The sequence below is a fragment of the Pristis pectinata genome, chromosome 28 (assembly GCF_009764475.1).
Source record: "Pristis pectinata isolate sPriPec2 chromosome 28, sPriPec2.1.pri, whole genome shotgun sequence".
Taxonomy (NCBI): domain Eukaryota; kingdom Metazoa; phylum Chordata; class Chondrichthyes; order Rhinopristiformes; family Pristidae; genus Pristis; species Pristis pectinata.
This window is the reverse complement of record NC_067432.1, coordinates 21,316,678-21,331,149: the sequence shown is the minus strand read 5'-3', so window position 1 is coordinate 21,331,149 and position 14,472 is coordinate 21,316,678. Positions and strand designations below refer to the sequence as shown.

Below are 14,472 nucleotides of genomic sequence, written 5' to 3'. Positions count from 1 at the left end.
AGCAATTAGTAATTCAAATGATCAATGCATTTCCCACAATCTTTTTCCTGTCTCTAAGATTGTTTCATTTTGGAGATTATCTATTTCACTTAATTCTGTATGAAAAAATGCTGTATTTATGGACAGTTTCCAACAGAAGAAACCTTTTTCTGAAAATAGTAATTTCAAACCTTTACATTTATTATTATTTCCTGCCAATGTGCAAATTTGTGACTTTGCATATTTGTCATTTAACATTATTTTTAAAAGTGTGTTTGAGTAACAAAATAATATTCAATTGCTGTCCATTGGCTGGAACTTTTAGCTTTGCTCTACTGTGGGTTAGAGTCAATGGCACTCATGTTAAGGATAGAGTTATGGGTGAGGAGGTCTTCAACGTGTTCCTTCCTATCGGCATGAGTGCGATCTCTGTCCTTGTTAAGGTTACCTCCATTCTTGCCTTACAGTCTGGTAGGACCTTCGATGTTTTGGCCATTGGTAACCTTGAAGCCCCTTAAGAACCTTTGCATGTAATGGCTGTCAGCAGGTTGCTGAGCCTCCTGTGCTCTTTACATCCACCATCTGTACTTAAGGTCATGGGTTTTCTGCTAGAGTTTGGTCTTTACTTGACTGTAAAATTGTTTCTTTTCCCATGGGGCATAGTGGAGCTTCCAATCCAGGAACGCCTTGTGTTTGTGGTTAATTAGCTCATGGATCTTGTCATTCTCATCAAACCAGTGCTACTTGATAAAGAGACAGTACCTGTTCACTAGTGCCTATGTTGGTGGGCTTCAGGATAACTCTACCGTAACTTGATCATTAACGTCTAATTTGTCTGAAGCCTTTGAACTTGACACTGGAGATCTACAGCAGTTCATTTTTCTTCCTCAGACTCTGATGGGGAGATCTCAGAAAGCCCAGAAATAGAGTGTAAGTAGGACTAATGTCATTTAGAGTGCATAATTGAAAGAAGCCATATGGAAATTGAACTTCTGAGATCTACCACGTAAAATAAAGATTGAGTATCCTTCCATTAAAACACTTTTTTAAATTATGCATTGTTCTTCAATAGGCTTGGTAACAACATACATAAATAATTGCTTATTGAAAGTCATTAATCGTCAGATATTAATGTACATAGTTGCCAAGGGAAAAACAAAGAGGAAATTTTGCCTGGATAGAGCATGTTTTCAACTTATTGAAAGTCACTCTAAGATAATGCATTTCTGAGGCTGTACTTGTCAAAATCACAGACTTTTTCTATGTTTTGTGTTTCTTAAAATGTGTGCTTTTTTTTTTCTTTGCAGCCCTGGACAAACTACGAGTGAATCATCTCTATCAACAAAGCCAGGTTGAGATAGTCCAGTCAAATGTTGTGTTTGACATTAGTAGTCTAATGCTGTATGGAACCCAGGCCATTCCAATTCGCCTCAAAATCCTGCTGGATCGTCTATTCAGTGTTCTCAAGCAAGAAGAAGTTCTCCAGATATTGCACTCTCTGGGGTGGACACTGCAAGATTACATCCGTGGTTACATTCTGCAGGTAACTCAACATTGGATCTGGCCTTGATATTTCAGATTTCAACCTATTAGGAAGATAATTTTTCTATGTTTCTATATATTTAGTGCAGTAAAATATCAGTGGAAATGGGAAGCAACTACTTTCCATGTTTTCACACACTTTACAATGTTCACTCAATAATCAGGAGGCAAATTTTTCAGTGTAATAAAATGAAGGGAAGGTGACAAATAGGGCACATTTCCCCTCTTCTGCCTCAGTTTACTGCACACCACATGACTGTTAAATAGTCATAAAGAACAGGCCCTTTGAATCCCAGCAACCATTTAAACTAATCCCATTTTTATTTAATAAGTAGTAGAACTGGATACAATAGCAATATTTAAGAAGCATTTCAACAGACATAGGAACATGCAGGGAATAGAAGGATATGGACCATGTCTAGCAGATGAGATTAGTTTAGAATCATGGTCGGTGTAGGCTTGGAGGGCCGAAGGGCCTGTTCCTGTGCAGCACTGTTCTGTGTTCCAAACTGCAACATTATTTATCTGATATTTGCTGGGTGTCCAATATCAAATAAGATCTAAGGGGAGAAAGTGGAAGCTGTCTGGCAAGTTGCTGACCTGTTGAGTATTTCCAACACGCTCTGTTTTATTGTAGTTTTCCATCATCCTTCCTGTTTCATATCTCCCTCGCTACTCTGTTTTCATTCATCTCTTCCTATATACACCTCCTCCAGATAGATCAACGACTCTTCACCATCATCTCTCACATGGCACCACTGTCACTTGTGACATTCAGTCTCTCCTGGTCCCCAACCTTTCGCCTCCCCTTTCCTTCTCCCACCCAACCCCTTTACAGATTAAAACAGATTTTATTTCTAACTTTCCCTTGTTTTGATGAAAGGTCATCAAGCTGAAATATTAACTCTATTTCTGTCTCCACAGATGCTCCCTGACTTGCTATTTCCATCATTTTCTGTTTTTATAAGTAATTATATTAATTGATTCCCAGGCACATTTTCATACTGTAGTATGTGTGTGTGTGTGTGTATGAAAGGAATAGTCTGTGAGAATTCTGGTCTTGGATATGTTACAAGAATTCACATATCATTTGCAATGAATGATGCATTAGTATTCAGTGGTGACAGTGCATGCTGATATAATAAAAACAGAAAATACTGGAAGCACTCAGCAGGTCAGGCAACGCCTGTGGAAAGAGAAACAGTTAATGCTTCATGTCCTGGATCCTTTGTCAGAACTGGGGAACAAAAAGCAAAACTACAACAGTTCAGTTCCGGAGAAGGTTGGGGATGGTGGAGGTAGGCTGCTGGGGGGAGGGGGGATGGATAGAACAAAGGGAATATCTTTGATAGGGTGAGACCATATTACTTAATGTGGCTGTTACATGGCAGTCCATAATGTTAATAGCAAGGCTATGGGATGTGTCCAGCAGGCCAGGCTTGTACTAGTAATAAAAGAACAACTGAGTTAAAATGACAACTGGCAGAAATGGCCAGTTCTGATACAGGCAGAGAGAATAAGCAAGTTTCCTGAACTTGGAGAATTCAATGTCGAGACCGGAAGGTTGCAATTTGCCCAGATGGCTGATGAGGTGCTTCCCTCAATCTTTAATTGGGCCTCTTTGTAACAGTACAGGAGGCCAGAGGCAGGCAGGTCAGAGTGGGAGTGGGACGGGGAATTAAAGTGGTGGTCAGGCAGGAGCTCAGGACGTACATGACTACTGATCACAAGCGCTGCACAAAATGATCACCCAATCAGCATTGGGTTTTTCCAGTGGAGAGGACACCGCATTCTGAACACCGAACACAGTACACTAGCTTGGAAGAAGTGCCAGTGAATCACTGTTTCACTGGGAAAGACCGTTTGGGTCCCTGGATGGTGGGAAGGGGCGAGGTGAAAGGACATGTGTTGCACTTCTGCAGGGGAAAGTGCTCTACAACAAGTGATTGGTGGGGACAGATCAGTGGACCGGGGATTGCAGAGGGGGTGATCCCTTTAAAATTCTGAAAGGGGAGAATATATGTCAACTGCGCTGGTGTAATGGTTCTCTTCCAGAGAGTAAGAATGCAAATCCCATCATAGTGATTTGGATACAGTCTTATTTTTAAAGGAAGTCTTTTCCTTTTTATGTTTCCTTAATGCATAAGTTAATTACATAAGCTAAGTTGATATGCCTAAAGCAATGAAAATCACATATGATTTCTTTTGTCTATTTTTACTTCAAAAACAAACAAAAAATCTCCTGAAGAACTGAATCCAACAAACTGCACTGAAGTCACAATTTCTTCATTCTTCTTCATTTGTTTATCTTTGGAATGCCATGGTCGCTTGAGAAAAATAACCAGGATCACTCCCATTTCTTTAAAACTGGGCTCTCATTTGATGTCAGACGATATGTTTTCCCATGATCTCTCAGTACATCAAAGACCTGGCCTCCATTCTTCTGTCTGTTAGCAGCTGTGATATTGTGCCAGTCATGTGTCTATTTGGAAAAATTCTTGAAAAGCTCAGCATATAAGGAACAGACTTGGCTATTGCTCTAAATTGTCATTATGCTGCCATTTAAGGGTAAGTGCACACATGCATTGATTGAAAAAAGCTTAAAATGCTCCAAATTTGTCTTTCTCTTCTTCAAAAGCTCTATATATAAAAAAAATAAATTGATGGACAACAGCAACGTAGAGGCCTGAAGCACATTACAAAACCATTGTTATTGAAGATGTTAATAGTGATGGATTAAATTATCTTGAGCATTGGGATTGTTGATGACTTGCTTTCATGATGACTGGGTTTTGTGGGCTCTGAGGTGACTAACGAGGCCAATCACAGATAGGACAGGAGGTGGCTGATGGGGGCAGGGGTAGTTTGTGAAGTAGTCTGCTCCTTCCACTGCTCACACAGGGGGTTCTGTGTGCTCTTGATGCATGGCTCAATGCCATCCCTAATATCCGTCATGGCCAGCAATTTCTGAGAGTAAATGCAAATGTTATATTTCTTCAGGGAGAGTTTTGGTGCGTCCTTTGTTGCTTAGTAATCTCCTTCCATGGTAGAACTAGGAATAGATTGTGTAGGCTTTGGGTGTCTGGTGCTGGGCACGCAAGCAATGTGGCCTACATTACAAAGCCAGCTGAATGCAAGTAGGAACTCAATATTGAGGGTGCTCACTTTGGAGAGGATATTGTTGGTTTGTTTATTCTTGCAGTGAATTTAGAGGATCTTGTGGAGAGAGCAGCCAAAGCAGTAGGGCATAAGTGAGAGGAAATTGTGGCCCAATTCTCTTCCCATTGGAAAACACCTTGGTTACTTTGTGTACATCTGATCACCATGAGGCAGGGAAATCTGTCTTCATGGAAAAGGACACGAGTAGCCTTCCAGATGTTTTAGGGAACCAAGAATCTAATGGAGGCGAAAAACTAAAGGAAGTTAGTAAGGAAATAATCCTGGAACAATTAATGGCACTGAAAGCTGATAAATCCCCCGAGCCTATTAACTTGTATCCCTGAGAACTAAAGAAGGTAGCCACTATGACGATATTGAGTGTACCCATTTGAGAGTGCTAACTTAAGTCAAGACTTTAAGCCCTATCTGGCACAAGTATCTGCAAGTACCCTCACTTTTGGGACATGATACTGTATCAATCTATTGTTCAAGGACTAATTTACTTCACTACTTTTAGTCTCTACCCGAAGGGGTCTAGCTGTCAATAATCCCTATTTTGAGCAGTGGGTCCCCCCTCCCAACCAAGGAGGAGATACTTCCAACTAACAAAGCAGATTGAACAGAGTTTAAGTGAAGCAGGTTTAATTGTGAGGAGTAATTCTTGACAGAGGTTTATAACTTAAAGGATTTCCAAAACACAAGTACAATTCTTACAAATTAGAAAAACATACTGATGGGTTGCAGACGAACAAGTCATCCATCGCAGGAACCGAGGCTGAGAAATGGATTCTGTGTCTTCTCTCTGTCACTGCTACCAATCCTGACAGCCTTCTAACATTTACACTGGTTTTCTACTAGTTGGCATCATCGGTATGTGATGTTCCTCAACTAAATTCATCAGACCAGGTGGATGGAGTGTTTAATTAGGCCATTATGGACCCCATTGTTTCTCTTGATTAAGTCAAGAGGATGAGCAAAGGATACTGGTTAGAAGTTTAATTTAATGAACAACAAAAATCTTGAATCTTGGACAATTTCTGCTGTTTTGCTAAGAAGCTGAGGTTAGCAATAAACCGCCTGGAAAGTGAATATCCATCACACCATCAAAACAGTGAATGAGTTGGATATCATTTCCCAGCATTCTATAGATTATGGAATAGCTCCTGAGGCTGGAGGGTGGCAAATGTAACACTGCTATTTACAACAAAAGGAGGGAGAGAGAAACCAAGAAATTACAGACCAGTTAACCTAACATCAGAAGTGGGAAGAATGCTAGAGTTTATAATAAAGTATATGATAGCATTAGAAAATATCAAAAGGATTAGACAAAGTCAACAATGATTTATCAAAGGGAAATTGTGCTTGACAAACCCAATGGAGTTTTTGTTTTGAAGATAGGATTGCCAGATTAGATAATGGGGAACCAGTGGAAGTGATGGGCTTGTTCCTTAAGAAAGCTTTTGATAAAGTCCCACATCAGAGGTTCTTGCTCAAGATGCTATAAGGGGTAAAGGTTCACCAGACTGATTCCTAGGATGGTAGGAATGTTTATAAGGAGAGATTAAGTCAGTTGGGTTTCTATTCACTGGAGCCTAAAAGAATGAAAGACCCAATTGAAACTTAGAAAATCCTCTCAGTGTTAGTCTGAAGGATGCTTTCCCTGACTGGGGTGTCCAGAACAAGGGGCAGGTGTATGGGGAGATTGTGCAAGAGATATAGGACTGAGATGGGGTGAAATTTTAGTGGGTGGTGAACTTATGGAATTCACTTCCATGAGAGAGGTGTTTTTTGTCTCAACCCATTTTACATTTTCAACAGTATCCTACCAATATCTAATGAACAGTGTAGTAATCAGTTTTTGGAGCCTTCCTGACCTTACAGGATTTGGTGTCAAATTACATTCGATTGCTCATTTCTGAACTTAAAGAAGATGTTTGTCAGACATGATTGGATTTGGTTAGCTTACTCCCTGAAGTCTACACTGGATCCAATTTGAATACAACTTCATTATCAAGTGGTTTACCATCCAGACTTCATCTCCAGCAGGGATCATTTGACCTACAAGAACATTTCAGGTTTTATTATCAACTTCAACAAAATATCTCTTGGTTCCTGAAACCTCTTTTGTGGTTTGTACCTCCCACTTGTGTGAACTAGACTTGCTGGATGGACTAAGAATGCAAGTACACTTGTTTGACCTGAAGGCTGTTCTTTCTCACTGGTGTCATGATGACATTTTCGAGTCAACCGCATTTTTGATTTAACTTCAGAAGCCAGGTTTGGTGGTTCAAGGCTCAAGCATGTCCTTAGACATTTTCCCATTAAGATTTCTGCAGGAGGTACAGTGTATCTAATAAACCCACAGTAATGTGTGGAGTTGTTCTGCACTTCAAGAAATAGGCCAAAAGGTATTTCACACTGATTTTTGAATATCCCTGCAAATCGTACCTCTTGAGGCCTTCCTTAACTATTCTGACTGACAATAACTTTGGTAGCATTCCTCACTTCATAGATTTTACAAACAGAGGGGAAGAAACTGGGGGTCATTTCAGAATCAAGCTCTTCAAGCCATGACCTACACATAGACCTCAATTCATCCACAGTACATTCAGTAGTGGTACATGCAGCCACGTTTCAGTTCAATCTACTTGGAATCTCTACCAATCAACACCAAGACGTTTATGTTCCCTTTTTAAAAGAAGTCTCCATATACACTCTGAAATGGTCCAGTTAGCTGTGACCATTACTACAAAGGCATTTCTGTTAGCATGTAACTGTAACTTCGGCAAATACTGCAATTATTAAAGGTCATTGTCTGAGAAAAGCCAATGAATAAGGTTTCTTGCAAATGTTTTCCTTACAGGTCTGAATTAAAGTGGTTTTGTTAAGGTTTTAAGTTCCCCAAAATCTGAGAATTCTTGTAATCAGCAGCAATTGAATTTGACACTGACAGTGGAAGTGCAGATTAGGTATGGAGAAAGAACCCCACATCTCTCCTGGAAACAGGCAGTGAATTTAAATGGATGGGGCTGGGGGTGTATTTCCAGGATCATTTACCAATAAATGTTGGGACATGTTGGATGAACTTGGTGTAGTTTATCCACCTGCAAATGATGACAGAACCCCTTGCCAGGATGATCCAAATTCCTGTAAATGCTAACACAGCTTCCACTGCTGGATAACATTTTACAGACTGCAAAGTACTTCAGTATGTGCTGTATTAGACACAGGTGCTCACCCAGATGCATCTTTAAGTGAAAAATGTGCCTCCTTCAGGATTCCTGCTCTACATCAATAAATATGGGAAACCTTCAAACATATTTTTTCATCTGGTTTTCCTTGGGATAGGAATGATCCTGAGCATTTTTGACAATCGCTGATTTAAGTGAAACAATGTTGGCTTCACTAGTGAAAACTTGTTACCTGATCTTTGGAAGCTGGACACCCCAAAGTCCAGATGTCCTTTGGAAACTGCCATTGCTATCCCGGACAGAGTTAGGTGTATTACAGTTTCTCCTTTCATTATCTGAAGTTAGAATGAATCTCCTGAGAAAAAGAAGAGGGATATCCTACTTTTGTTTGTAAATACACTCATAGTATCCAGTATAGTGGCCTTAATTGCCCACAGTTGGCTCTGTCGGGCAGACCACATTATTAGTGTGCACGCCACCAGCCTCCCTTAAACGGACACTCTGCCCTGAGCTATGTCACAGGAAGAGATTACTAGGCAGACAGAGGAAAAGATTCAAGGGTGTGTTCAAAGCCTCCTTAAAGAAATACAACCTCTGCAATGATTGCTGGGAATCTCTGGACCATGATTGCTTCAAGTGGAGAAGGAACATTCAGAATGGTACTGAGAAACAAGTTCATGCATCAGGAGTACACAGAAGTACTGTGGAAATGGTGGGAGGTGTGCACAACCTCACAAGCTACCCAACTGCCTTACCCCATTACCTGCTGAATCTGCGGTTCCCACATTGGCCTCATTAGCAGCAGTAGCTCAATTGCTCCCTTGAACCTTCTTAGTCATTCATTAAGATCATGACTAAACTACTCTTGGTCTCCACTCTATTTTCATGCTCTCTCCCAAAACCCCTTGACTTCCTTGCAGTCCAGCTGTCTGTCAATCATTGTCACAAATAAATTCAATGACTTCCACACCTCTCTGGGATAGAGTATTCCAAGGATTCATGAGTCTGATTGGAAAAATTGGCTCCTTATCTCCATCTGACGTGAGTGTCCCCTTCTTCTGAAGCTTTTGTATTCAGTTCCCTGAATGCTAGGGGAAGCATCCTCTCAGCATCTGTGCACTTTCCCTTTGAATCGTGTATGTTTCAATAAGACCACTCTCTCTCCCTTCTAAACACAGCATAGGCATAATAAATTCAACTTTTTGTCTTATTTCAACCCATACGTATATCCCAGGACTCAACCCAGTGAATCTTCTCCGCACTGCCTCCAATATAAACACACCCTTCCATAAATATTGGAAACAAAAATTCTATGATGAAGTCTCACCAGTGTCTTGAGAGGTTATGTCAACATTTCCCTACCTTTATAATCCAGAGGCCACCATTCCATTAGCCTTCCTCATTACTTGCTATACTCACACTAACTTTTTTGTTTCATGTATAAGGGCTTCAAGATGCCTTTGTAACTGAACATTTTGTAGTATTAAGTCCATTTAAACAATAATTTGCATTTTCATTCTTCTTTCCAAAGTAGATAACTTCACATATTCCCACATCATTAGTCATCTTCCATCTTTTGCCCATTCCCTTAACTTTGCAGGCTCTATGTGTTCTCCCACAATGTGTCATCAGCAAATTTGTCTACAGTACGCTCAGTCACTTCTTCCTTAATTAATTTAGATTAAAAACTGTTGAGTTCCCAGTACTGATCCCTGTGGTATTCTACTAGCTGCTGATTACCAAACTGAAAATGACCCAATTCTCTTATTTCTGTTAGTTTAATCCCTATCTATGCCAATATATTATCCCCAATCCAGTGCCCTCTTGTGCAATTAGTCATGTGGCACCTTATTGAATGCCTTCTGGAAGTCCAAATACACTATATCTGCTGGGTCCCATTTATCCAGCATGTTTGTTACCTCCTCAAAGTACTCCAGAAAAAAAATGTCAATCTGGATTTCCCTTTCATAAAACCATGTTCACTCTGCTTGTCCCACTATCACCTTTAGCATTTTCCCAGTTGACATTGTTAGTCCAACTGGCCTATGATTTTGTGCTTTCTGTCTCCTTTCCTTGGATAGTGGTGCTGGAGTCATGGTTTTCCAGTCCTCTAGGTGGCAGTCTGGGCTGAGAATGAGACAATATTCCAGGGGCTTATCGACACGCTAAGCGAATGGGCAAGGATGTGGCCAGTGAAATATAATGAGAAAGTTCAGCCACTTTTGTTGAAATAAATAAGTGGAATAGTTGGAGATTGAAAAATGATGGTGTTTTGAGAAACATGGATATTCATGAACATGAATCAGTGAAAGTTAACGTGCAAGTATACCAAAGCAATTTGGAAGACAATGATCTTCTGGGCTTTACTGCAAAAGGATATGAGTACAAGACTAGGAATGTCTTGTTAAAATTATATAGGGGCCTCGTGAGACTGCATCTGGAATAATGTGTACAGGTCTGGTCTCCCTACACTAGGGAAGCCACACCTGTGACAGAGGGAGCCAAGATTCACCAGACTGATTCTCTGAAAAGAGTTTAAGAAGACTGGGCCCATGGTCTATAGAGTTTAGAAGAACAAGAAGCGATCTTGTTAAAACGTATTATTCTTACGAGGCTTGACAGCATACTTGCAGAGTTGAAGGTTCTTCTGTTTGGGGAATCTGGTACCAGGGATGAAAATCTCAAATTCAAGACTGAGATGAGAGATTTCTTTGCCCAGTGTGTAATGAATCTTTGGATTTGGAGGCTCAGTCATTGATTATATTCAAGAAAAAAATCAATTGCTTTTTAGATATTAATGTGATCAAGGGATATGGAGTTAGTGCAGGAAACTGGTGCTGAGATGAAAGGTCAGTCATGAGTGGTGGAGCAGGGGTCAGGAACCGAATGGCTTCTCATGCATCTAGTTCTTGTGTTCATTAAATTGACTCTTCAATGGCCTAGCAAAGCATCTAGTCTCAGCCAAGTACTGATGGACAATACATAGGGGTCTGGCCAGAAATATCCACATCCCTCAACAAGCAACAGTAAGGTGCAGGTTCATTGATTCTTAATTGATGTATACAGATAACCTCATTAATTAGTCAACTTAAGTCCCAATGTACCTAGTGTAGCATTACTTATATTGAGTGATGTAAGAAATGTTTATTAGAATACATGAGTGATATTTAAAATCATCACATGGTGCACGTAAGGCTTTTAATAAATTCTGAATATTTTTGCCATAACTGTTACTCTGATCAAATATGTATCAGACGAAGGAAATTTTATCCTACTTGATTAGAGCGAGAGTGTCGAAGATTGGAGGAAACTTTATATTAGCGCAGACTTGATGGCACTGCAGTGGAGAAAATATCTTTACCTATTTTGGGTTGAGCTTATAATTTACGTTAAATTTTTCCCATTTTTCTGTAAGAGGTTTAGGTCATTTTAAGTATATAGAATCAATAATAGATGAGTAAAAATGATATAAATATGGTATTGTTTTCTTAGTTTCTGACATTTCCAGTTTATAACATAATTTCCCATCTGCTAATTATTATGTCTTTAATTTAAAATATTTGAACATTAGTATTTAACAACCTTTGCCAAAATTTTGTTGTTATTACAAATTGCTTGCATCAATGAGCAACTGGTTTCTGGGAAGGGGCTGTGTGTTTTATGAGGTACCAGATTGGAAGGGACTGCAAACAAGAGGGAAATAAACTAATGAAATAGGCGGATTGGGGAACTGAGCTGAATAGTAAATACTACTCAACACGTGCAAGTGTCAAGTTCAGCGACTGGAAAGTAATAACAATTAAATACATTGTTAGCTCAGTGGGATTATTCTGCAGGTGGTGTGCATGTGTGTGTATGTGCATGTCTGTGTTCCCGTGCATGTCCGTGTGTGTGTGTGTTGCCTGCATCCACACGTGTGAGTGCCTGTGTGTGTGTGTGCAACATTACGTTTGCAACTACCTGACAAGATGACAATGAAAGTTTGACTGCAACATCAATTTGACTTTACAAATAGTATCTGTGTTTATGATTTTTCTGCCCATCAAGTTACTTACTTAATTACAAACTTGGGCCAATTTCTTCCTGCAAAGTAAACCAGTCGTAGATGCAGAGAAATATGTTCATGAACAGAAAATACCTCATTAATACAGAAAACAAGCACATTTCCTTTCAAAACAGAGCAAAGAAGAGCCAGATATTTAATTCTGAATGTAAAAATTACATGCAATTAAATGTTGAGTGACATCATCAACTGTAGTTCTGCCCAGAAGCTATTAAACTCTGATAAATAGCACTGTTTGCTAATTATACTGTGTGGTTTTCAAAGAGGAAATTCTGCTTTAGAACAGCATAATATTAATATTTTATTCAATGTGTGGTTTAACATTCCCGTTATGAAATAGCATATTATTTGTTACTTCATAACCATATAGTAGGAGATCTGCTGAGAATTTAGATGTGATTGGTTGTACATATTTTTGGTATCTCACTTCTTATGTTCCTCTTTACATCTATTGTTTCATGTTGTGTTTTCATTTGATTGGCTCTACTTAGAGCAGCTGATAATGCTGTTTGAGCTCATGGAGAGGCTGCTAATCACTGCGTAAGAAACGGGAACTAGAAATGACCAAGAAGGGAGAGTTAACCAGGAAACAAATGTTGATCAAGTGCAACAGATCAAACACATAGTTCAAATTTTCTTTCATTGCTGTTTCAAGGTTTTACTAGTTGAGAAACATACCTCTGGAGATAAAGTTCATAACACACATTTGGTTAAAGGGTGGGATCATGTGCTAAATGGGTGCAGTGCCAAAATGACATGCTTGTCTCACAGTTTAGTCTTTGGTCCTAATTGCTGATGACTATAATTTGAACCTGCCTGGTGATGTTAAATTGGTGACATCTGTGGTCTGGTAATTGAGTGCTGCAATCACCCACTTCCACTGAAGATGCGGACTAAGCTCTCTGACACACCAGGAGGTGCAAGGATAGTTGAAAAACTATGAGAGTGAGAGGGAAGGGAAGAAAAGAAAAGCAGGTTTTATGGAGTGGCCCTGGAGGTGAAGGAGGTCCAGAGAAGGAATCCATCACCCTCCGAGCCTCCTCTCCTGCTTCTTCTCTTCCTCATGCTGCCAACAGTGCTCCTGTTCTTGTGGAAATCACCCCTCATTATCACAGGTTTGGGGGTGTGCAGTAAGTCGTTGTGCATCTGATGTCCTCCATTCCCTTCTGCAGCAGCTGCTAACACCTGGCCTGGTGTCTTTCCCTCTCATTCCTCCTCCAGACCAGGATACTGATGACCAAGCAGTCCTTTCTCCTGGGAACTCCTCTAAGGTGTGCAATGAGGTCAAGAGACACAACACTTACACTTGTTTGTTAAAATGCTCAGAGATTTACTGGTATAAATATTGATAGGAATATTCCACAATGTCGACAAAGTGCCTGACAACGTTTCCTGAGGTATTTCAATTTCTTGATCAAATCTACATGAGCAAATGAACCCCATAATGATTTATCCTCGTACAACATTCCCACAATTGCCTGTGGTGCCATAGAGAGATCACAAATGCTTGCAGGTTTGTATGGGGTTGCCTTGGAATGGAACGGTGGGTATTCTTCAGTGACCGCAGACTTTGATTGCCGTTAAGGAGGTTAAAGTACAAGTGCATAAGCAAAGGTCGTACTGGCTCCAACAAGATTAAGAGCAGGGAAGGATGAGGGGAAGGGATCAGGCAGTCTTCCTAAGGAGGTTGGTGAAAGGTCCTAGACAGAACCCTTATCCCAAAGGTCTTCTTGAGAGGCTAAAGTTCTGAAGTAAATGACCACTGGAACCTGGCAACTTCTGCTGGCAATTCCCCAATCACAAACCCATACCTAGGCACTCAGCCGGTGCAGGTGAAAGTCACATACCACTCACCTCTCTGGATCATCCCAGGCAGCAGCAGCGGGTACCTTAACCATGTGTTGGGGGGGATGAGCAAGTCTGACAAGATTACCAGGAGCTGAAACACGGACCTCATTGCCTGGAGCACTCCCTAAAGCGGGACCCCCCCCCCCCCTTTGCTGTTTCCTGCTGAAGTGTCCACGATCTGGCTATTACAAGAGCACAGTGTTTGCCCACCGTAGAGCAACAGCAAGCAGAACATGAGAATGAGGAGGAGGAACATGGCAGGTGACAATGAATGTATTGTCAAAGAGTGCTTTATGAGACTTCAAGGCTGAGTGTGTGGTGGGGAACATGATAGGAATGCTGATTGATAGATCTGTTGCCAGGTGACCTGTGGAAGTATGGTGCATGGAGCAGTGTATGAGTAAAGTTGTGCATTTTTGGGGAGGTGAAATGTGTTGGTGCATTCGCTGATCAGAGCCTCTTGCAGCACCAGGTCCTGGAGGTGTCAATCCAAGCACTGACCTGCTCTCAGTCTCCTGGCTCTGGGACTGGATCTCATATCTAAAGAGCTTCCTGATCCACTCATTATGCCTGTTTCTTCTTTTTGCATCAATCTTAGAGCTCTAAGGGCAGGTTATATTCTCCAGAAATACTCTCCATTCTTGTGCACTGACTTTAAAATGTATTGTATTTTGAAATATTTATCTGAAG

At 40.5% G+C, this 14,472-nt stretch overlaps 1 protein-coding gene across 2 annotated transcripts in view; it reads left to right on the top strand.

Annotated features, from left to right (window-relative positions):
- The window catches only part of LOC127584001 (zinc finger protein basonuclin-2-like), a 92,060-nt gene that overhangs the window by 64,828 nt on the left and 12,760 nt on the right, over window positions 1-14,472 (top strand). For both annotated transcript variants that reach the window (XM_052040491.1, XM_052040492.1), the window contains one exon: window positions 1,287-1,522. In XM_052040491.1, coding sequence (XP_051896451.1) covers window positions 1,287-1,522 — 236 coding nt within the window. The remainder of the gene's footprint in view (window positions 1-1,286; window positions 1,523-14,472) is intronic.